General features: G+C 39.6%; 1 protein-coding gene and 1 long non-coding RNA gene across 5 annotated transcripts in view; one reads left to right on the forward strand and one right to left on the reverse strand.

The window, feature by feature from the left end:
• Positions 1-23,659, forward strand: part of MAST2 (microtubule associated serine/threonine kinase 2) — a 244,291-nt gene that overhangs the window by 78,049 nt on the left and 142,583 nt on the right. For all 4 annotated transcript variants that reach the window (XM_032160691.2, XM_058443331.1, XM_032160693.2 and 1 more), the window contains exon 4: positions 12,308-12,339. In XM_032160691.2, coding sequence (XP_032016582.1) covers positions 12,308-12,339 — 32 coding nt within the window. The remainder of the gene's footprint in view (positions 1-12,307; positions 12,340-23,659) is intronic.
• LOC131384115 (uncharacterized) overlaps positions 1-23,659 on the reverse strand; it is a 39,971-nt gene that overhangs the window by 2,798 nt on the left and 13,514 nt on the right. The window contains exons 3-4 of the long non-coding RNA XR_009214659.1: positions 23,141-23,258; positions 6,628-6,774 (exon numbers count right to left, since the gene is read on the reverse strand). This is a non-coding gene — a long non-coding RNA (uncharacterized LOC131384115). The remainder of the gene's footprint in view (positions 1-6,627; positions 6,775-23,140; positions 23,259-23,659) is intronic.

Below are 23,659 nucleotides of genomic sequence, written 5' to 3' on the forward strand. Positions count from 1 at the left end.
TGGAATGCCAAGTACAGTGGCTCATGCCTATAATCCCAGCACTTTGAGAGTGCCAGGTGGGTGAATCACTTGAGCCCAGGAGCTGGAGACCAGCTTGGGCAACATGGTGAGACGTCTCTACAAAAAAAAAAAAAAATAGCCAGGCGTGGCAGTGCACACCTGTAGTTCCAGCTATTTGGGAAGCTGAAGTGGGAGGATCATTTGAGCCTAGAAGGTTGATGCTGCCATGAGCCATGATTGTGCCCCTGTACTCCAGCCTGGGTGACAGCAAAACCCTGTCTCAAAAAAAAATTAAAATAACAATAACAAAAATTCAGTGGAAGATTTTTTGTTGTTGTTGTTAGTTTTTCCAGAAACCAACTATCCCTTTATTTCAACCTTTTCATATCAGTTTGCTTTTGGTGTATATCTTGCAAATGGTATACAGTAGGTTTTCTTTACAAAAAAAAAAGTCCTGTTTCTAATGAAAAATTTGTCTGTTTACATTTATTATGATTAATGATATATTGGACTTGTTTCTGCCATATTATTTTTTGTATTCCATGTCCTACATCTCTATGCCTTACTGTCCCCTTTTTTTTACCCCTTAAAAATATTGGTAGAGTTTTTTGTTTTCTTATTTTCTTTTTCTATTCCTACTGGTGTGTTAGAACAAATTCAAACTTTAACCCCCTCCTGAACACTACAAGCACTCCTTGTCTCTTATTACCTCCCCCAAACTTACTTGGCCATGTAATCAAACTGAACTGAAACAGGCCAGTTTAAAAAACAACAACAAAACCATGAAATTCACTGTAACCAGAGGTGACCCAGTTTACCTGAGCTAGCATGATAAGAAAGTTCTGTTTTAACTCTATAAGGAGAGTCACTTTGTAATGAATAACCTGCTTTTTTTCCCTGTTTGTGCTTTCTTAACCCCTTTTCTGCTTAGAAAGCCAGCCCCCTCTGCTTAGCTCAGCAGAACACGCATTCTATTTTAAAGAATGAGATGTTACAGAATTGCAAACAAAAGTCAGTTTGATCTTTAAACTGAAAGTCAGTTTGATCTTTAAACTAAATCTGTTGTAATTTTGTCCTTTGACAATGGTATTGTCATCAGCAGTGGATTCTGAGTAGGCCCTAGAATGTTCACCACTCCTACCCTCACCCCAAGCAGTGTTATTTATGTTAGTTACATTATGTGGGTTTAGTTATGAGTTATATAAAGAGACATATAATATTTTAGTGGCAGAGAATACCTTTCTTTTGGTCCTTGATTTGTTTGTTTGTTTTTCTTGAGTTCTCACTATGTTACCTAGGCTGGTCTCAAACTCTGGGCTCAAGTGATCCTCCCGCCATGGCCTCCCCAAATGTTGGGATTACAGGCATGAGCCACAGCACCTTGCCTTGTTGATTTTAAATGTTAGTTGAAAAGTTATTGTCTCCAAAACCCAATTCTCTATCCACTTCCAATGGAGTGGATTATTGGGTTATGTTTCTTAGAGTCCGTTAATTTCCTTGTCTGGAAAGAGTGCTGTTACTGCAGCAGGGATCAATATATATTATGTATAGTGTGAGCATTCAATAGCAAATGAGCAAAGCTGAGTCCCAGGGAGGGAGTTGCCTCAGGCAGAGACAGCTTTGACCCATAGTCATCTCCATGCTGGTGACTGTTGACATAAAGGACAAGGACCAGCCTTGTGACTCCTTGCTTGCATATTTACTTGTGGGGGTAGCGGTTACTGCCTTGGGACACTTGGCCTTTGTCTTTTCTTTGGAAATATTTTATGGCTTTAGTCATTGTAAATAATGAGTAGTGCATATAGGCAGTGAATCCTCATCTGTGTGAATAGCACCATTTCGTGTTTTTTTTTTTTTTTTTTTTTTGAGATGGAGTTTTGCTCTTGTTTCCCAGGCTGGAGTGCAATGGTGCAATCTCGGCTCACCGCAACCTCCGCCTCCTGGGTTCAAGAGATTTTTCTGCCTCAGCCTCCTGAGTAGCTGTGATTACAGGCATGCGCTACCACACCCTGCTAATTTCGTATTTTTAGAAGAGATGGGGTTTCTCCATGTTGGTCAGGTTGGTCTCAAACTCCCAACCTCGGGTGATCTCCAGCCTTGGCTTCCCAAAGTGCTGGGATTACAGGCGTGAGCCACCACGCCCGGCCATGAATGGCACCATTTCCTGTTTTATTTAATACCTTTAGAAGTTTGCTTTGTGGACAATGAAAGAGAGTGACTGGTTATTTCTCTAGGATTTAGTATGTGTAACTTTCTTTGTAACTTCAGAATGTAGTTTAATATCTTTTATTTTGTTCAGTATAGTCAAACATTACTTAAAGTTCTTTGGGAAATATCACCGTTGGCAGAAAGTATCAAAATGCATCAATTTGAGGGATCCAAATGGTAATAAAATTTTGGAGACTGTTAAAACAATATACCTTGAATATTTGGGGTGGAATGATAGGGATGGAGTATTGGGGGTGGGGTTAGTTTTTAGAGAATAGCATCTTATCACTTAGCTTTAGAGCTTCGCTACTGGTGGGTTAGATTAGAAAAATGCAATTTCTTCTTCCTATTTTTTTTTTTTTTTTTTTTTTGAGACAGGGTCTTGCTCTGTCACCCAGGCTGGAGTCCAGTGGCGTGATCTTGGCTTACTGCAACCTTTACCTCTGGTCTCAAGCGATCCTCCCACCTCGGTCCCCTGAATAGTTGGGACTACAGGCGTGCGCCACCACTCCTGGCTAATTTTTTTTGAACTTTTTTATTAGAGATGAGGTTTCACTGTGTTGCTCAGGCTGGTCTTGAACTCCTGAGCTCAAGGGATCCTCCTGCCTCGGCCTCCCAGAGTGCTGGGATTACAGGTGTGAGCCACCACAACTGGTCAATTTTGAGACGGAGTCTTGCTCTATCACCCAGGCTGGAGTGCAGTGGCGCAATCTTGGCTCACTGCAAGCTCCGCCTCCCAGGTTCACTCTCCGAGTAGCTGGGACTACAGGCGCCCGCCACCATGCCTGGCTAATTTTTTGTATTTTTAGTAGAGACGGGGTTTCACCGTGGTCTCGATCTCCTGACCTCATGATCTGCCCTCCTCGGCCTCCCAAAGTGCTGGGATTACAAGCATGAGCTACTGCTCCCAGCCTCACACCTGGTCAATTTCTTATTATTAATCCAAAGTGTCTTACTTTAAACTTTTAAGTTTATTTTTAAAATTCAAGCCTAGGAATAACTTTTGTGAGAAAGGCAGAGTAGGTATTTTTATCTCAGGTGAACAGGTAAGAATAATGAGGTTTAGAAAGGTTTAATGACTCATGAAGATTTTTATAAGAAAGTAAGTAGCAGAATTGTGTTCACATATTTTTCTGACTGAGTCCTAGTTTCTTCATACCATGTAGAAATATCCTGTTAATATCATCAAGCTGTTCATCAAACTCAAATGAGAATAACACATTATTTATAGAATGAAGGTTTTTGTTTGTTTTTGTTTTTTCTTTTTGAGACAGAATCTCTGTCTGTTGCCCAGGCTGGAGTGCAGTGGTGTGATCTTGGGTCACTGCAGCCTCTGCCTCCCAAGCTCAAGTGATCTTCCCACTTCAGCCTCCTGAGTAGCTGGGACCGCTGGCACATGCCAATATGCCCAGCTATTTTTTGTAGTTTTTGTAGAGATGGGGTTTCACCCTGTTGCCCAGTCTGGTCTCGAACTCCTGAGCTCAAGCAGTCCTCTCGCCTCGGCATCCCAAAGTGCTGGGATTACAGGTGTGAGCCACTGTGACTGGCCTAAAGTATTTTCATGTACATTACTTTATTTGACCTTTACAACTGCTGTATCTAAGCCTTTGAGGTAGATGGAATCCCAGGTCACACAGTTACATGTTTTTGAGCCATGACAGAAGCCTGGTTTTCCAAACTTTAAATTTTGTGTTCTTGACCAGGCATGGTGGCTCACGCCTGTAATCCCAGCGCTTTGGGAGGCGGAGGCGGGTGGATCACCAGGTCAGGAGATAATGTTCCTTTTAAGACTAGATAGTAAATGATATTAACATAGATTTTCTTCCTAGGTAATATTTTTCTCTTCTTAAAGTATTCCGACTCTCCATGGAGTAATTACCAGCTAGGAGACTGTCAGTAAATAATATGTGATAATAGAGCATATTCTTCCCCTAGTAAAGCTTCTTGCTGAAATTATTGCAATTCATAGTTTTCATCGATGCAACTCCAAACTGGTAGACAGGACCCTATTGTGTGCCTTATAATGATGATAACAATAATAGTATGAACCATTTACTTACTTGATGGATTCATAGATTTATTCATACAGTAATCATTTGTTGCCTACTAGGCTAGGTATTCTGCTGGGTGCTAGGAATGTTCTTGTGAGCAAGACTAATTCCTACACTCCTGGAGCTAACAGTCAAAGAAAACAGATAATTTAGCAAATAATTATAATAATGAGTAAAGTAGGTATGATTGAGGAATTAAAGGAATATTTGCATAGTATATGGAAGGAGGCTGGGGAAACTGTAGAAAAACTTTCCAGAGGAAACGAAATTTAAGCTGAAGTCCAGGAATGTATAAAAAGAGATGAAGTAGGCCGGGCGCGGTGGCTCACGCTTGTAATCCCAGCACTTTGGGAGGCCGAGGCGGGCGGAACACAAGGTCAGGAGATCAAGACCACGGTGAAACCCCGTCTCTGCTAAAAATACAAAAAAATTAGCCGGGCGTGGTGGCAGGCGCCTGTAGTCCCAGCTACTCGGAGAGGCTGAGGCAGGAGAATGGGGTGAACCCAGAAGGCGGAGCTTGCAGTGAGCCGAGATCGCGCCACTGCGCTCCAGCCTGGGAGACAGAGCAAGACTCCTCTCAAAAAAAAAAAAAAAAAAAAAAGAGAGATAAAGTAATCCAGACCAGTAGAACAATAAGTGTGAAGACCTGAAGCTGAAAGAAAGCATGGCAAGCCTGAGTCCAAAACTCCAATAAGACCGGAGAATTGTGCAAATGATACTGAGGAGGGAGGCAATCAGAGCCAAGTAGTGCCCTGTAGACTACAGAAAGGATTTTAGACTTTATCCATTGCAGAATTATAAGAGAGAAAGGACCCATTTAAAACAAGTTATTTTTGGCTGGGCACGGTGGCTCATGCCTGTAATCCCAGCACTTTGGGCAACCGAGGCGGGTGGATCACCTGGGGTCAGGAGTTTGAGACCAGCCTTACCAACGTGGTGAAACCTCGTCTCTACTAAAAATACAAAAATTAGCCGGACGTGGTGGCGCATGCCTGTAATCCCAGCTACTTGGGAGGCTGAGGCAGGAGAATCGCTTGAACCTGGGAGGTGGAGGTTGCAGTGAGCCAAGATCGTGCCACTGCACTCCAGCCTGGGTGACAGAACGAGACTTCATCTCAAAAAAAAAAAAAAAAAAAACAGTTATTTTTGACTTCAGTATTTATTTCATTATACCCACAGTTATCACTCAGAAAACAGGTACTATATATGATATTTACATTGATATAACATTAATGAAGGGGGACAAAACTGAATGAAAGGGAGACCAATTAGGAGGATGTTATAGGATGATGGTGGCTTGTGCCCAGGGAAGTAGAAGTGAATTGACAGATTAAAGATAGGTATTTTGGAAGTAGAATTGGCCGAGCTTGATGAATAATGGATATAGAGAGTGAGAGAAAGTGAAAAATCAAGAATGACCCTGGGTTTGGTGGTATCATCATCAAAATAGAAAACAGAGAAGGAGCGAGACTGAGTAGAAAGATTAGCTGTTTTAGACATATTAAGGACAAGGTAGTTGTATGTACAACTATAGAGGTCAGCAAAAAGATCTGGGATAGAGATACAAATTTGAGATTGTAAAATATATAGAGAAAGGAGAGTGTACAAGCAGAACTTCAAGGACAGTCCACATTTAAGGGTCTAAGGTGATGAAGGATGAGCCTGCAAAGGTGTTTAAATGGTGTGTTTGCGGGGATAAGAGGAAAAACAAGAGAATGTGGCTTCATGGCAAGAAAAGTCTTCCAGGACAGAAGAGTGAACGGTACTATCAGGTGCTGTTGAGCAGTGGAGCCAAAAAAGATAGGTGGACTAAAGATGCAGTGAAGCTTCATTACACTGGCATTATACATTACATTGGCAGTGTGGCAAGAATGGTTTAAATGGGCTGGTAAGGTCTGGGGATATTTATAGAGTGTTGAAGAATGAGTAGGAAGTGAGAAGTTAGAGACATTGGATGTAGATAACTCATTCAAGAAGTGCGGTTGTGAAGGGAAATAAAATTGATAAGGCAGTGTTTGAAGAGGGATGTGTAGTTATTAAGGGAATTTATTTCCTTATCTCAAGCTGAGATAGACTTGAATGTGTTCAGAATGCTAATCAGGAAGATCATTAAGAACATGAGTCAAGAGATAATGAGTAGATCAGAGAAGGCTGAATGGAATGGGCTTCACCTGATATTGTAATGTATTACCAGGTATTACCAGCCTAGTTGCTGGAAGGTTATGAGTAAAATAATTTATGGTTATCTGTCTAAATGGGAGTACTCTTGCCTCAGCCAGATTTCCTGATTGTGTAGTTTTTCTCCCCAAGTTGCTGTGAATATTCCCTGGGAAAAGGAGGATTGAGAAATCGTTGCTCCTTGGACTACCTTTGTGTGGTTGGGCACTTCTTGTTCCACTGTGCCTTAGTTGTCACAGAATGTACTGGTCTGGAGTCCTGGGCATCAAATGCAGGCTTTTGTATAGGTGTAAGGAAGTCGGAAGGGATGGATTTCCACAGATGCATTTCCATGCCTCTAAAGGAATGCAGAGAGGGGCATATATGCATTTTAGGAAATTTTATTATTGTTAGCCAAAACTATAGTCTACCATATTACCCATTTAAACTATTGAAGATGTCAGAACTGTCATGTAGATTCAAAGAACAAATATTTCCAGTTTTATATAGATTGTTTCAGAAAGTAGAAAAAGAGGATATATTACCTTAGCACATTTTATGAGTGTCTTCGTCTGTTCATGCTGCTATAAAAAATACCACAGATTGGGTAATTTATAAAGAACAGACATTTATTTTCTCACAGTCCTGGAGTCTGAGAAGTCCAAGATCAAGGTGCTGGCATTTGTGTGGTGAGTGCCTTCTTGCTGTTGCTTCATATGGTGGAGGATGGAAAGGCAAAAAGGGCTGAAAGCTGTATGAAGCCTCTTTTTTTTCTTTTAATTTTGATTTTTTTGAGATGGGGTCTTGCTCTGTTGGCCAAGCTGACCTCAGACTCCTGGGCTTAAGTGATTCTCCTGCCTCAGTCTCCTGAGTAGCTGGGACTACAGGTGCACATCACCATGCCTGGCTTAAAGCCTTATGAAGGTCTTAATCCCGTTTACAAGAGAGGAGGCCTCATGACCTAATCACCTCCTACAGGCCCCACCTCCTAATATTATCACATTGGATTTTAAAGTCCAATGTGAATTTTGGACGAGATACAAACATTGAAACCTTAGCAGTGAGGATAGTATGATGTCAAAATTGGACAAGAACAATTTGAGACAAGAAAGTATATAGGCCAGTCTTACTTATTAACATACAGGCATATATCCTAAATAAAAATTTCTAGGCCTAGATACTTTTATTAGTGAAAACTATTAATATTTAAGGAAGAAATAACACCAGTCTTACATAAATTCTTTCAGAAAATAGAGGAGTAAAGAACAGTTCCCAGTCAGTTTTAGGAGACCGGCATAATTGTGATACAAAAATCTGACAAAGACATTATAAGAAAATTAGAGATTATTATCCCTTATGAAAATAGGTACAAAAATCATTAATAAGATATTAGCAAATAGAATCTAGCAATGTATTTGATAAAGTCGAAGTTAGGCTGGGCACGGTGGCTCACACCTGTAATCCCAGCACTTTGAGAGGCCAAGGCGGGTGGATGACCTGAGGTCAGGAGTTTGAGACCAGCCTGCCTAGCATGGTGAAATCCCGTCTCTACTAAAAATTAAAAAAAAAAAAAAAATTAGCCAGGTGTGGTGGCATGCGCCTGTGTCCCAGCTACTTGGGAGGCTGAGGCAGGAGAATCGCTTGAACCTGGGAGGCAGAGGGTGCAGTGAGTGGAGATCACGCCACTGCACTCCAGTCTGGGTGATGGAGCAAGGCTCTATCTCAAAAAAAAAGTTGACCTTAACTCAGAAATGCAAAATTAGTTTAATCTTAGAAAATCAATCACTGTAATTTGTCACATTAACAGAAGAGAAAAACTATGTAAGCATTTCAGTAGATGCAGAGAAAGTATTTGACATAATCCATGCCCATTTGTGAGAAAGACTATGAACAAATTAGGAATAGAAGAGAACTTGATAAAAAGTTATCCATGAAAAACCTATAACTAACATAATATTAAATATTCAAAATGTTAAATGTTTTTCTTCTAAGATCAGATGAGAAGCAAGGCAAGGATGTCCACCACTTCATTTAACATCTTATAGAAAATTCTAGAAAATGGAAAGAAGTAAAACTCTCCCTATTGATAGAAGATATGATTGTTTATATAGAAAAATTCTAAGGAATGTACTAAACATTTATGATTAATAATGATTTTACCAAAGTATAGGATACATGGTCAAAATAAAAATTAATTGCATTTCTATAAACATGCAAGCAATTGGAAAATGAAATAAATGTTTTTATTTATAATAGCTTTAAAAATCTACTTAGGGATGAGCTTAATAAAAGGAGTGCAAGATGTTTTTGTTAAAAACGATAAAACATTGCTTAGAGTAATTAAAGAACTCGGTAAATGGATGTTCATGTATTATAAGACTTGATATTTTGAGATATCACTTCTTTCCAAATTGATGTATAATCCCAGCAGGCTTTTTTTTTTTGGTAAAAATTAATAATTGGATTCAAAAATTCAAATTGAAATGCAAGAATCTAGAATATCTAAAGCAGTTTTGGAAAATAACAAAGTTAAAGGACTGTACAATCTGACTTTAGGACTAAATATAAAACTACAGAATCATGATAGTGTGGTGCTTGCATAGGGCAGAAAAATAGATCAGTAGGGTGTAATAGAAAGCCCAGAAAGGTTTCAAAAAGAATTGTTAGGGAAAGAACAGTGTTTTCAATAAATGGTATTGAAATAAGTGGATATCCATATAAAAAAAATGAACCTTAATTTCATCTCACGTACTACCTCAAAATTAATTTTCACTCATCAAAAGGCTCCACTGGCCTGGCATGGTGGCTTACGCCTGTAATCCCAACACTTTGGGAGGCTGAGGAGGTGGATCACCTGAGGTCAGGAGTTCTAGACCAACTTGACCAATATGGTGAAAACCCATCTCTACTAAGAATATAAAAATTAGCTGGGCATGGTGATGGGTGCCTGTAATCCCAGCTACTCGAGAGGCTGAGGCAGGAAAATCACTTGAACCTGGGAGGTGGAGGTTGCCGCATGCCGAGATTGCACCACTGTGCTCCAGCCTGGGTGACAGAGCGAGACTCCATCTCAAAAAACAAACAAACAAACAACAAAAAAAGGGCACCACCAATAATTTTAGTAGGCAAGCCACAGATTAGAACATATTTACAAAACATATATGACAAAGGACTTGTATTTAGAAGATTATGAAGAACTCTTAAAATTCAGTAGTAAAAAGATAACTCAATTTTTAAAAAGGTAAAAAAAATTTAAGATACTTCACAAAGGAATATATATTGATGGCTAATAAGCACATGAAAAGATACTCAACATCGTTAGTCATCAGGAAAATGATTAAAGCCACAATGAGATACCCCTACACACCTAAATGGCTAAAATGTAAAATGACTAAAATATAAAAAACTGATACCATATATTGGCATGAATGTAGAGCAGTTGGAACTTTCTTATATTATTAATGTGAGTGTAACATGTATTAGCTAGGATGTGAAGCAGTTGAAACTCTCATACGTTGTTAATGGGAATGTAACATGGTATAATCACTTTAGAAAAAGGTCTGGTAGCTTCTTATAAATCTAAATATATATCTACCCTTTAACTGAGTAATTCTACACTTTTAGGGATTTACCCAAGAGAAATGAAATATAGCTTGTCAAAAGACCTGTTACAGGAATGTTAATAGCTGAAAAATGGAATTGGAGAAAGGATAAATTAACTGGGGTATATTATTCATGTTGCTATTGTTACCTGCAACAACATGGATAAATCTCACAAATACTATGCTGAGTTGAAGAAGCCTATGTAAAAAGGTTTGTATTTGTATGCTTCCGTTCATATGAAGTTTTGAGGAAGTAAAAGTAATCTGTGGGGACATAATGAGAATAGTATTTGCTTGGGGTAGGAAGATAGTGGTTTGTTTGGGGATTTACGAAGAAAGGACATGGTGGAACTTTCTGGATTAATGGACATGTTCTATATTTTGATAGAGATTTAGGTTATCTGAGGTATATGTACTTACCAGACTTACCAATTGGCATATGTAAGATTAAGTAATTTAAGATTTGTACAGTTGAATGTTTGTAAATTTACCTAGAAAAACACACAAAAGAATTGCAATCAACTACTGAATTTTAGCAAAAATAATTTTATAAAATAAGTGAATTTTACAAAAATAAGGCATATTAAACTTATTGTGAAAAGTAAACCAGCTGGGCGTGGTGCCTCACACCTGTAATCTCAGCACTTTGGGAGACCAAGGCGGGAGGATCACTTGAGGTCAGGAGTTTGAGACCAGCCTGGCCAACATGACGAAACCCTGTCTCTACTAAAAATACAAAAAAATTAGCTGGGCATGGTGGTGCATGCCTGTAATCCCAGCTACTCAGGAGGCTGAGGCAGTAGAATCGCTTGAACCCAGGAAGTGGAGGTTGCAGTGAACTGAGATCAGCCAGCCTGGGTGACAGCATGAGACTCCATCTCAAAAAAAAAAAGAAAAGAAAAAAGCAAATCTATAAAATGTTTAGAAGAAAATATAAGCACATATATTCATGACTGTGTGTCAGGGATATATTTCTTACATGGACAGTTGTTTTGGAGAGCAATTTGGAATATCCAGTACTTTATGACTCAGTAGTTCAACGTCCAAGGAACTTTCTACATGTGCACTAGGAAACGACTACAAGAATGTTTACAAGAGTATTGTTTTAATGGAGAAGAAAAAGGTGGAAAGAAAATTAAATTTCTATTTACTAGAGAATAGATAAATAAATATTGGTATATTCATAGACTGGACCACTGTCTGAAGATCAGTGAACTAAAGTGAAATATATCCACATGGGTGAATCTCCCAGTTTTCATAATGTTGGCTGATGTCAACAGAGGAATCCATATAATATAATACCATGTATATATAATTTTAAAACATGTAAAACAATACTACTGATTTTTTACAAATCCAAAAACACTTATGGAAAATATTTAAAAATTAAGAATAGTTGTTAATTTAGGACTGGTGGGAGGTGGGACTTGATACACTTGGAAAGCAAGTCACAGGGGCCCCAACTGTTATTGTAAAGGTTATTTCTTATGCCAGTGGTGTGTGAAGTCATCTCTTTGTTATATTATTTCCTATACTACTTTATTTGTCTAAAATATTTTCTAATTATCACCCACTGCCCCAATCCCATTTCATTCCTTCTGTATGCTTGCCACTAATGCCCTTTACAATTCAGCAGCAGTTAATGGCTGGCCTAGAGTGCCTGTAATCTATACTGGGGAGGTGGTTCCATCTAGTGGGAAAAATGTTGCATGTATTCTATGGGACATTCCTTTTAGGAAGGAAGAATAAAGAAGTAATAGCCTGAGTCCTTTTATTTCACAAAAATTTAAGAGACAGTCTGGGCACGGTGGCTCACGCCTGTAATCCCAGCATTTTGGGAGGCCGAGGCGGGCGGATCACGAGGTCAGGAGATCGAGACCATCCTGGCTAACACGGTGAAACCCCGTCTCTACTAAAAATACAAAAAAAAAAAATTAGCCAGGCGTGGTGGCGGGTGCCTGTAGTCCCAGCTACTCAGGAGGCTGAGACAGGAGAAAGGCATGAACCTGGGAGGTAGAGCTTGCAGTGAGCTGAGATCATGCCATCACACTCCAGTCTGGGCAAGATCGCGCCATTGCACTCCAGCCTGGGAGACAGAATGAGACTCCGTCTCAAAAAAAAATAAAAAATAAAAAATAAAATTTAAGAGACAAAGAAAAAGTTATTATTTAGAAATATGTGGCCTTTTCCATTATTAAGATAATGCTGTGAATTTCCTAGGACATTTAGGTAGACCAACAGGACTCAGATGTGTTCTTATTTCTAACTTGCATATGTTTTGTTTTTCAGAAGGAGTTGAGCCTTCCAAGAAGAGGCAGCTTGTAAGTAGATGATTATTACCATTATGATTATGATCTCCTACTTAGGAACCCCTCTTGGAAACATTTCCCACTATCATGTGGAGGAATCCCGCTCAGGAATATTTCTTTCTGTGTACTCCTATGTGAGCTAGGGAAGCCAGCAGGCCAACTGACTTCTCCCACTAGGTCAGATCTTCCCCTCCCCCGCCGTTCCTCCCGACCTCCAAACCTCTTCCGTCTCAGTTTCTACATAGCATTTTGGGAAAGTTACAACTTAAATATTCATCACAGTCTTATGCTTGTGCTTTGGGATTTACTGAGTTTTTGTAGACTCAAGCTAAGGAAGTAGGAATATTAAAGTGGAAACCCTTTGCATTTACAGCTATCCCATAACATGGTATGAGGAGAAGACCAACTTTTCTGATAAGTTGAGGCTAGGGCAGCTAAGTTTGGAGACTATGTTGAGTGGAATAGGTTCCCAACCTGTTTGGTTTTTTTCTGGCTTCAGGGTTAGGGGAGATTAATAAATAGTCTTTGTCCCTGGATTTTAATTTCTTATATTCTCTTGGACTGCTTTTCCTCTAGGAATTCTGTTGGGGCAGTATTAGAAATTTGGCCAGAGTCTCCTGGAATGTTTGTTAAAGTGCAGAGTGTGAACTTAATGCATTAAAATCTCTGTGTTGGGGCCCAAAAACCTGTACTGTATATACCTACAACACACTCATATTTACCATGATTTACTAGTAAAGTCACATCTGGGGAACCCTAAGGAAATAGAGCTGTGATAAAACAATGGCTTTTAAACTTTTCCTTAACAAAAAAAGAGATGTAATTAAGGAGGAGATCACAACAGCATTCATATTTATCTATTAAGTATGCTTTACATACACATCATATGCAGTTTTTAAATGTTTAAATGAAACAGGTAGTAATTCTTTCTGTTACTGTCCATTTTAGGATTTTGTTTTCTGAAAAATGCTCTAGTGATTAAATTTTCCTCTGAGATTTTTGTGAAGCCTTTTGGGCTGTTTTCGAAAACTTATTTTGGTTTGATGTGAAGAGACTTGAGTCAGAAAATTCATAAGTTTCAGTCTTGACCATGCCATTTAACTAGCTTTGTAAACCTAGACAAATCACTTTATCTTCTTAAACCTCAGTTGCCTTATCTATAAAATGAAGATAATGTTACCTATGTTTTCTTCTTACTAAGCCTGTTAGAAGGATCACTTAATATATGTATATTGCTTTATTACTTATAGTTTAATTTTAATATATGTTAGTTTTAGAATTCTTAATGGGTTAAATTTGGATGAATTCTATTATTTAAGAGGCACATTTTAAATTTTAAATTCAGTTTCTAGCAGTGGATATTCAGTCTAGCTTCACAAGTGTCCTGAGTCTTCTGTAAATGGCAAGGGCTCTACCAGGATTCTTAGAGGAATGATACACCAAATAGGTATGCATAACTGAAAAGGAGTAGCTTTTCAGCAAATATTTGTACTTGGTCATTTTTCTACTATTTCTGCCCCCCCCTCCCTTTTTTTTTTGGTTCCTTCTATTTGAAAACTGTCTTGAGATTTGCCTTTTCTTAGTAGTAAGTGAAATAAATTAAGGCCTGAGACAGGTAGCTTCTTGCAGGAATGTGTGTCCTCAATGAATGGAGTTGCTGGGAAGAAGGAGAAGGAGGAGTATTATTATTTTTATTTTATACCAGAATAATTTTTTGGTCATTTTAGTGATATCTAAAGTTAGGCCTACTCTAACTGCCTTAAAAACGTTTAATTAATAAGGATCAGAAATAGATTTTCCCTCCTCTTTTTTGACAAAGTAACTCACATTTAAACAATTGATCACTCAGTAAATACACAGTAATATCTACTCTGGGTCAGGTGCAGTGGCTCACGCCTGTAGTCCCAGCACTTTGGGAGGCTGAGGTAGGTGGATCACCTGAGGTCAGTAGTTCGAGACCGGCCTGACCAATATGGTAAAACCCTGTCTCTACTAAAAATAAAAATAAAAATTAGCCAGGCATCATGGCATGCGCCTGTAGTCCCAGTTACTCAGGAGGCTGAGACAGGAGAATTGCTTGAATCCAGGAGACGGAGGTTGCAGTGAGCTAAGATCACGCCACTGCACTCCAGCCTGAGCGACAGAGTGATGCTCCGTCAAAAATAAATAAATAAATAAAAAAGCCTACTCTGTGCTGGTTAGAGTGATCTAAGTTCTGAGGCTGTTAAGATTCAATTAGATAAATTCTTCTTTTGAAGAGCTTACACTTAAGTAAGCCAGAAGTTCTTCAGTTCTTTAATATAAACAATATCCTTTCTTATCTCTAATATTAGAGGAGTCGAAAAAGTTTTGTTCTGGAAGGAAGCAAGGAAACATGGGTACTAATATAGGCTTTGTCACTAACAAATCATATGTGGCTTTAAAACAGGAGCTCCCACTTCTGGACCTGAATTGCCATACTTGTAAAACGAAGGGATTGGCTACCTGATCTCTATGCTTAGTCATCTCCCCAAAGTTCCATGGTACCTCTTGTACACAGAGCTGGGCAAGTCTTTGTAGGGAGTGTGCAGTAGGAGGCAAAGTACTGCTTAGCATTCGTAGTAAACAGGTAAGAACCACAAAACAAATATTTGAATAAGTTTAATTACTACAAAATTTGTTGTGTGGAAAAACTGATGGTAATAAAATGAGTGACTTACCATTTGCTCCACTGTTTCTCGTCCTCATAACCTGATCTGGAAAATTTTTAAAGTTTCTATAATTGTCATTTAAGTCTTGGTCAGAAGGAGGGGGCATTATATTTGTGTTCCTGTTTGTCTCTTTCTTAGAATGGTTCTCCCAAGAGCGAATCCTATGGTGTGCTCATTCCAGGTTATAAAGGCCTGTTTCCTCTGACATATCCTTCATGGACATAGAGACATTTAGAATTTGCCTCTAGTTTGGTGTTCTTGTCCTTTGAGAGAGCGTTTTTGTTAATTAATTTTTGAGGCTTTCAATTGCTGTGCTTTTCACGTAATATGTTAGTTGCTTTAAAATGGACAGGAACTCAAATATGGGTTTCTAGACTTATGTGACAACTTGGCATTATACAAAGTACACATTCTTCCACCCAACAAGTAACTCCTCCAAAGTCTCCAAATTGGTAAGTGGAAGTATAGCATAAAAATTAAGAGCTTGGGTTCGCAAGTCAGGCAGATGTGGGTTTCAGTCACGGCACTATTACTTACTAGATGTTTTTTGGTAAAATCTGTTACTATATTTTTGTCTTTTTGCCTCCATTCACTTTGTCATTTGCTCAAATCTTTCCATCCATGCATCCATCATATTATATTATTTTAGTTCCAATTATGTGTAGGCACTATTCTAGATACTGGAGATACAGTAGTGAATAAAGCAGACAAGGTCCCTGTGCTCATGGAACTTCCATTCTGCTTAAGAGAGACAAAAACATGTATGATATGCCATATGGTACTTACTGCTATGAAGAAAAATAAAGCCAGATATCAGATAGGAGGATGTGTGTTTCTGTGAGAGTGAGGGTTTAAATTTTAAATTTTAAATTGAATTGTCTAGGCTGGGTGTGGTGGTTCACACCTGTAATCTGAGCACTTTGAGAGACTGAGGCAGGAGGATCGCTTGAGTCCAGGAGTTTGAGACCAGCCTGGGCAACATAGTGAGACCCTGTCTCTACAAAAAAATTTAAAAAATCAAAAAAATATGGATTGTCCAGGAATTTTCTCATTAAGGCAACATTTGAGCAGAGAACAGGAGTCTGGAATGAGTGATACTGAGATAGAGATAGATCCATACATATATATGTATGTATTATATATATTTATATACTTATATAAGTATAAATATATATTTATATACTTATATATTATATATGTATTTATATATGTATCTATAAGTACACACACACACACACACACACACACACAATTTATAGTGACATTGGTCAGATTAGGGAAGAGAGCTGTGAAATTCCAGTACGCAAAATGCAAACATTGCATGCCATGATAAGGGCTTTATTGGGGCAAGGTGGTTATGAAAGTTCTTTTGGCCTGGCTCATACCATTTATTTTAGATGTAGCTTCCTGAAACTAAATCATTTTCATTTTTAGAAAGCTATTTCATATTTAAACCCATCTGGGTATTTTTTTAATGCATTAAAAATGTAGTTTAGAATATCAGACCTAAGGGAGTTGATAACCTTGTTCAAAGTATAATATCTGTGAAAAGAAGATTTTGAAGTTCTAAAGTTACTTGTATCTGTTTACCCAGGCTAGAAGGGTTTTATATTTTACTTTTTCATAATTGAAGCAGCTCTGAATGGCTTTTCTTGCCCAGTGCTATGGAGGGGGCCTCTTTTTGATGATTCCTTTCAAATAGGATTATTTCTTTTGCTGTTGTTATTTTGTTTGTTTTTGTGACAGGGTCTCATTCTGTAGCCTAGGCTGTAGTGCAGTGGCGCAATCTCAGCTCACTGCAGCCTGGTCCTCCCTGGCCTCAGGAGATCTTCCCACCACAGCCTCCTGAGTGGCTGAGACCACAGGCGCCTGCCACCACATCTGGCTAATTTTTGTATTTTTTTGTAGAGATGGGGTTTCACTATGTTGCTCAGGCTGGTCTGGAACTCCTGAGCTCAAGCTATCTGCCTACCTTGGCTTCCCAAAGTGCTTAGATTACAGGCATGAACCACAATGCCTGGCAATTGTTTATTTTGTTTGTGAATTTCAGCACCAGTACCTAGACCCTACATTTGGGAGCTTAATGTAAATAATGCTTATGTCTCCAGTTACCATGAAAGTAAAGCTTTTCTAATACCCATTAGGCTTAAGATAATTTTCCTCATATTTCATGAAATGTCTTGCTTTATTTCTTAGAGGCTATGAGCAGTCAATTGAGATAATGGACTGTAGGAGTGGAGAGGTAGCTGTTGGTTGCATTCATCATGGGGTATGTGTATATGTGTGTGTTGATATTATTGACATTGCTGGCTTGTAGTCTTTAGAGCCCTTGGGGATAGTTAACCTTTTATTTTGTCAGCTTACTCATTTGGGCAGTGGACTTAGATACCAGATATTGGATGAAAGTAAATGTCTGGTGTCTGTGGTGATAGGCACTGCGTGGTGGGCAGGGAGGAGTTCCTGGGCCCCAGGGATGTGATGTGTCAAACTTTGCTTCTATGAAACTGACAGCGTCATGTACTTTCCCATTCTGATGCAACTTGATGCCTGGATCAATGCTTCTGGAAAATGTGCTAAAAAGAGATACCACCTGCTGCATACACATAATAAACCCTTTGTTGAGGTATCAGTGGTGTCTGATAAGGGCTTTAGGTTTTCTGTGGGGCTTTGAAAATCAGGAAATTTTGCAACCTTTCAAGACTCTAAAGGCCAGAGTGATAGCTTTGTGTTACATTTAAGACCCTGTCTTTTAAAAATTGGTCTTATATAGGAAGTAATTTTATATAGATTCTGTAAGTGTCCAATGGGAAGGCAGGACATAGCAGAGGTTGGGAGGGAAGTAGCCATAGTCATCACTCATATCCCTACAGGGAACCATTTTGTTGTTAAAAAATGGACGTAATTGTTGGCGAGCTCTGCCTGTGTAGGTGGGATCTGAAAATCCTTGAGAACCTATTTTTGTTACTGTATGTTGAGAATAGTTATTGTTATACTCGTTATCTCCACATTTATATCGCTAGATCTCATAACTGTCCATTCACCATAAAGTGACTGGTATTTCAGAGACATCTGAACGGTAGTATTTATGAATCTGAAGTCATTGTCTTTCTCAAAACTCAGGTCCTCTCTTATACTCTAGGTTATTAAATGGTACTGCTTCCTCAAGATAGAAAATTTAGTTATTTTTAGGCCGGGCGTGGTGGCTCACGCCTGTAATCCCAGCACTTTGGAAGGCTGAAGCAGGCGGATCACCTGAGGTCAGGAGTTCGAGACCAGCCTGACCAACATGGAGAAACACTGTCTCTACTAAAAATACAAAATTAGCCGGGCGTGGTGGCACATGCCTATAATCCCAGCTACTAGGGAGGCTGAGGCAGGAGAATTGCTTGAACCTGGGAGGCGGAGGTTGCGGTGAGCCGAGATCGTGCCATTGCACTCCAGCCTGGGCAACAAGAGTGAAACTCTGTCTCAAAAAAAAAAAAAAAAAAAAAAAAAAATTTAGTTATTTTTGTTGCCATGCTCTTCCTTACACTCACAAGTCTTTTGTTATACCTCTCAAATATCTCTTGGTGTTCTGTCTTTATTTTTATTTTATTTTTTTTTGAGACTGAGTCTCGCTCTGTCATCCAATCTGGAGTACAGTGGTGCCATCTGGGCTCACTGCAAGCTCCGCCTCCCGGGTTCACGCCATTCTCCCACCTCAGCCTCCTGAGTAGCTGGGGCTACAGGCCCCCGCCACCACACCTGGCTAATTTTTTGTATTTTTAGTAGAGACCGGGTATCACCATGTTAGCCAGGATGGTCTGGATCTCCTGACCTCGTGATCCACCCGCATCAGCCTCCCAAAGTGCTGGGATTACAGGCGTGAGCCACTGCGCCCGGCCTTTTTTTTTTTTTTTTTTTTGTGACGGAGTCTCGCTCAGTTGCCCAGGCTGGAGTGCAGTGGTGCGATCTTGGCTTACTGCAAGCTCCGCCTCCCGGGTTCACGCCATTCTCCTGCCTCAGTCTCCCGAGTAGCTGGGACTACAGGCGCCCGCCACCACGCCCGGCTGATTTTTTTGTATTTTTAGTGGAGACGGGGGCTTCACCGTGTTAGCCAGGATGGTCTCGATCTCCTGACCTCGTGATCCACCCGCCTCGGCCTCCCAAAGTGCTGGGATTAGAGGTGTGAGCCACCAAGCCTGGCCTTTTTTTTTTTTTTTTTTTTTCAGATGGAGTCTTGCTCTCTCGCCCAGGCTGGAGTGCAATGGCACAATCTCGGTTCACAGCAACCTCCGCCTCCCAGGTTCAAGTGATTCTTCCGCTTCAGCCTCCCGAGTAGCTGGTACTACAGACGTGTGCCACCACGCCTGGCTAATTTTTTGTATTTTTATTAGAGACGAGGTTTCACCACGTTAGCCAGGATGGTCTCAATCTGACCTCATCATCCACCCGCCTCGGCCTCTCAAGTGCTGGGATTACAGGCCTGAGCCACCGCGCCCGGCTGGTGTTCTCTCTTTCTTTATACTACAACTGGTATGTCCAGATAGTCCTAGCCATTGTAATCTCTTGCCTCTGCTACTGCCATAACCTCCTAACTGGCCTTTTTTTTAATCTGGCATTGCTCACCCTCAGTCTACCTATCATACAATAGCCAGGAAAAGCTTTTTAAAATACGGATTTCATTATTAGATATTAATTTAAACTTTTTTGGTGATTTTTTTTTTTGAAACAGAATCTCACTTTGTCACCCAGGTTGGAGTACAGTGGTGCGATCACGGCTCACTACAGCCCCAACCTTCCTGGGCTCAGGTGGTACTCGCACCTCAGTCTCCCAAGTAGCTGGGACCACAGGTGCACGCCGCCACACCCAGCTAATTTTTGTACTTCTTGTAGAGATGGGGTTTTGCCATGTTGCCCTGGCTGGTCTTGAACTCCTGGGCTAAAACTACCTGCCTTCCTCGGCCTTCCGAGGTGCTGAGATTACAGGTGTGAGCCTCTGCACCTGGCCTTTGATGAATTTTTTCTTACTCTTAGGATCACACCTGACTATCTATACAGTGTGGTTGCTATATTTGTCTCCATGTTTTACACAATATGTTCTCTGTGCCTGGAATTTTTGTTTTGTTTTGTTTTGTTTTGTTGAGAGAGTCTCACTCTATCGCCAGGCTGGAGCACAGTGACGCGATCTCAGCTCACTGCAACCTCCACCTCCTGGGTTCAAGCAATTCTCCTGTCTCAGCGTCCCGAGTAGCTGGGACTACAGGTGCACGCCATGACGCTCAGCTAATTTTTTTTTATTTTTAGTAGAGTCAGGGTTTCACCACATTGGTCAGGCTGGTCTCAAACTCCCAACCTCAGATGATCAAGCAATTCTCCTGCCTCATCCTCCTGAGTAGCTGGGACTACAGGTGCACTCCACCACGCCAAGCTAATTTTTATATTTTTAGGGTTTCACCATGTTGGCCGTGATGGTCTCAATCTTTTGACCTCGTGATCTGCCTGCCTCGGCCTCCCAAAGTGCTGGGATTACAGGCATGAGCCCTCGTGCCCAGCTGGAATGTTCTTTTTCCATCTATACCAGTCTAGTTCCTACTCATCTTTCAAGTCCCAGCTTACATCTCACTTCCTTATGAAAGGCGTTCCTGACCTCGCCCAAACCTTGCTGTCTGTAGACTAAGTTGGGTTTCCCAGGACATACTTTCAATAAACCCTCTACTTTTCATCACAGCTCTTACATCAGTTGTAAATAAAGAACTGTTTGTCTGCCTTTTCCCATTTTGTAGTATATAAGTATTAGCTCAGTCTGCTGTAACAAAATACCACATGCTTAAATAACAAAAATTTATTTTCTCACAATTATGCAAGCTTGTAGTCCAAGAAGGTGACAACATGCTAAGTTTCTGGTAAACCTCTCTTCCTGGCTTGCAGAGAGTGGCCTTCTTGCTGTGTGCTCACATGGCCTTTATGTGGTACACCAGCCTGAGGATAGGGGCATAGAGCTATCTCTTCTTCTTTTTCTTCTTCCTTCTCCCTCCTTCCTTATTTCTTCCTTCATTTTCAAGGCCAACAGTCCTATAGGATTAGAGCCCACCCCATGACCTCATTTAATCTTAATTACTTCCTAAAGAACCTATATGGAAATATAGTCAGATTGGGGGTGAAAGCTTTAACATGAATTTTGGGGAGACACAGTTTAGTCCATAGCAGATGGTAAGCTCCGTGAGTTCAGGACCATGTTGTGCGGTACAATATGCTGATCCCAGAGCCTACTATAGAGTTTAACACAAATTGGCAATCATTTGAGCTTGTTCCAAACATTGATATGGTCTGGCACAAGAATACAAATAGAGGTATACACGTTTAATCGTTTAAAATAGAGCTACCAAATTGTAAAATAAAATAAATATGTTTTATCCTCCTACCTCTAGAAATATAGTTGTATAATAACAAATTTTGACATATGTGTAAAGCTATTGATTTTTAAAAAATAGGCACATGTTAAATATTTAACTCATTATTAGTAAGGGAATCTGGCAGATATATTAGCCAGTTCAAAGAAGTAAAAGAACCACAAAGTGATATGTGGTATGTGTATGTGTAGTGTTGAAATACATGTATTATTTATTATAAAATTGAGTTTTTCCATGGAGAGAAGGGAAGTCAGTTGCACCTTCACTGCACAGAACTGATCAGCATGTCTATAGACAAACATTATTTTGTGCACTGGATGTACTGGCTCACACCTGTAATCCCAGCACTTTGGGAGGCTGAGGCAGGAAGATCACTTGAGCCCAGGAGTTTGAGCTCAGCCTGGGCAATGTAGTGAGACCCTATCTCTGCAAAAGTTTTTTTAAAAAAAATTAGCCAGGTATGGTGATGACTGCCTGTAGTCCTAGCTACTTAGGGGGCTGAAGTGGGAAGGTTGAGCCTGCAGTGAGCCATGATTGCGCCGCTGTACTCCACCCTGGGTGACAGAGAGAGACCGTTTCAAAAAAAAAAAAAAAAAGAAATTATTTCACCTAACATCAGTTACCTATAACTTACAGAGTTGTAAAGTAGCTCAAAGATAATAAAAGACAAACTAGAAGAGTATTCTCAACAATATGCATAGTTTTTTTGTTGGAAATGTCTAGTAACCTTTTTTTCTTTTTTAACTTTTTCTAATTTTTTTTTATAGTCTCCTACCTTTTCATCTAAAATAATCTGAAACCTTTTTGGTCACAAAACAGGGGTGGTCTCATTGGGTTTGGCCTGATTATTTGCATAGTGTAGCCAGAACGTTAATTTGCCATAAGACATTCTTAAATTTACTTTGCTGTAAATTTTTATAAAGAATCTCAGATTGGACTTTTACAGGCCTCTATTATTTGTATTTTGAGGCTAGGAAGGCAAGTCTAAGAAATACCACATTTCACTTGTAATAACTATAAATTTGGGTGAATTCCTAAGGGTCCTGGGCCTTCCAGGAAGTGACCTTCCTTACCAACTGTAAGTCTGGACCCTGTAAAGCCAGATACCAGGCCAGTTTTCCCAGGAAGGTTTTGTAAGTATTGGCTCCATAAAGTCAACCGTAGTTCCTTAAAAGTAGTTTGTTATACCTGATCAAATAAGCATGATTCTCAAATGTGACCTTTCAGGCAAGCTCTTTGTTGGACAACCATTTTTTACAATTATATTCTGGTCAAAAGGAGAACAGATTCTTGTTAGCCCTATTCAAATAACCGTATTGCCTCGAACTGTAAGGAGACTCAGTAAGACGTTCTTAGTTCCGGGTTAGGGGAGGGTCAGTGAGAATCAGATGTGATTTAGGAATGTTTCATTTTACAAGAGCAAAGTCTACTTAATTGTTAAGAGTTATAGATAGCCTAACAAGGAATACAACTGGCTGCCTTGCATATTAGAAAATGAACATTAAAATAATATTTCAAACAAATTACTGTAATCATTTCTTATAGTTCATACAGTTCTGTGTACCTAATTCTCATTTCACTGGATGTCAGGTTAGTAGTCGGCTTCTTAACTAAAAAAAGTTCTGGAAATTCTGACTCATTCCACTGGAATGATCTGGAAGTTGTCCAGTTGTCCAAGCAATACCATTGGAAGCCTGTCTATTCTTTGATGTGTCAGTAGTTTTAAAATACCTGCCGCAGTCCTTTTCCATGGAGCTCTGAGACAACCCTTCTTTGTTGAAGACACAGACTCTGCCTTCTAGTTGATTGTAGAGCCTTCAGACAGGCCTCAGCACAAAACGGAATCTCTCTGCATGTGACAGAGACTCATATCATAAGAATAATGCAACTACCAAGGAAATTAAGTTGTTTTTGTCACATGTAAAATGAGAATAATACGGCCAGTCCAAAAACTTGTAGCAAACTGTAAGAGATTATTGCAAATAAGACAGTGAAGGTTACATCTGATTTAGAAAACATAATTTTTAGAGAGGGAAAAATCTTTATGTATAACATATAATATTCTTGTGGTATTATACAGACACCAAAAACATACCAAGAATATACTAAGAATATCAAGTAAAGAGATTCAGTGGGTCTGGAATAAGTCCTGTACATCTATATTTTTATAAAACTTCACTGACCTAGAAGGTGCTGGATTCAAATGTTAAAAGTAAGGTTGTTACCAAGTAAACATTTTCAATTTTATTC

This window comes from Hylobates moloch, unplaced genomic scaffold (genome assembly GCF_009828535.3).
Source record: "Hylobates moloch isolate HMO894 unplaced genomic scaffold, HMol_V3 SCAFFOLD_8, whole genome shotgun sequence".
Taxonomy (NCBI): Eukaryota; Metazoa; Chordata; class Mammalia; order Primates; family Hylobatidae; genus Hylobates; species Hylobates moloch.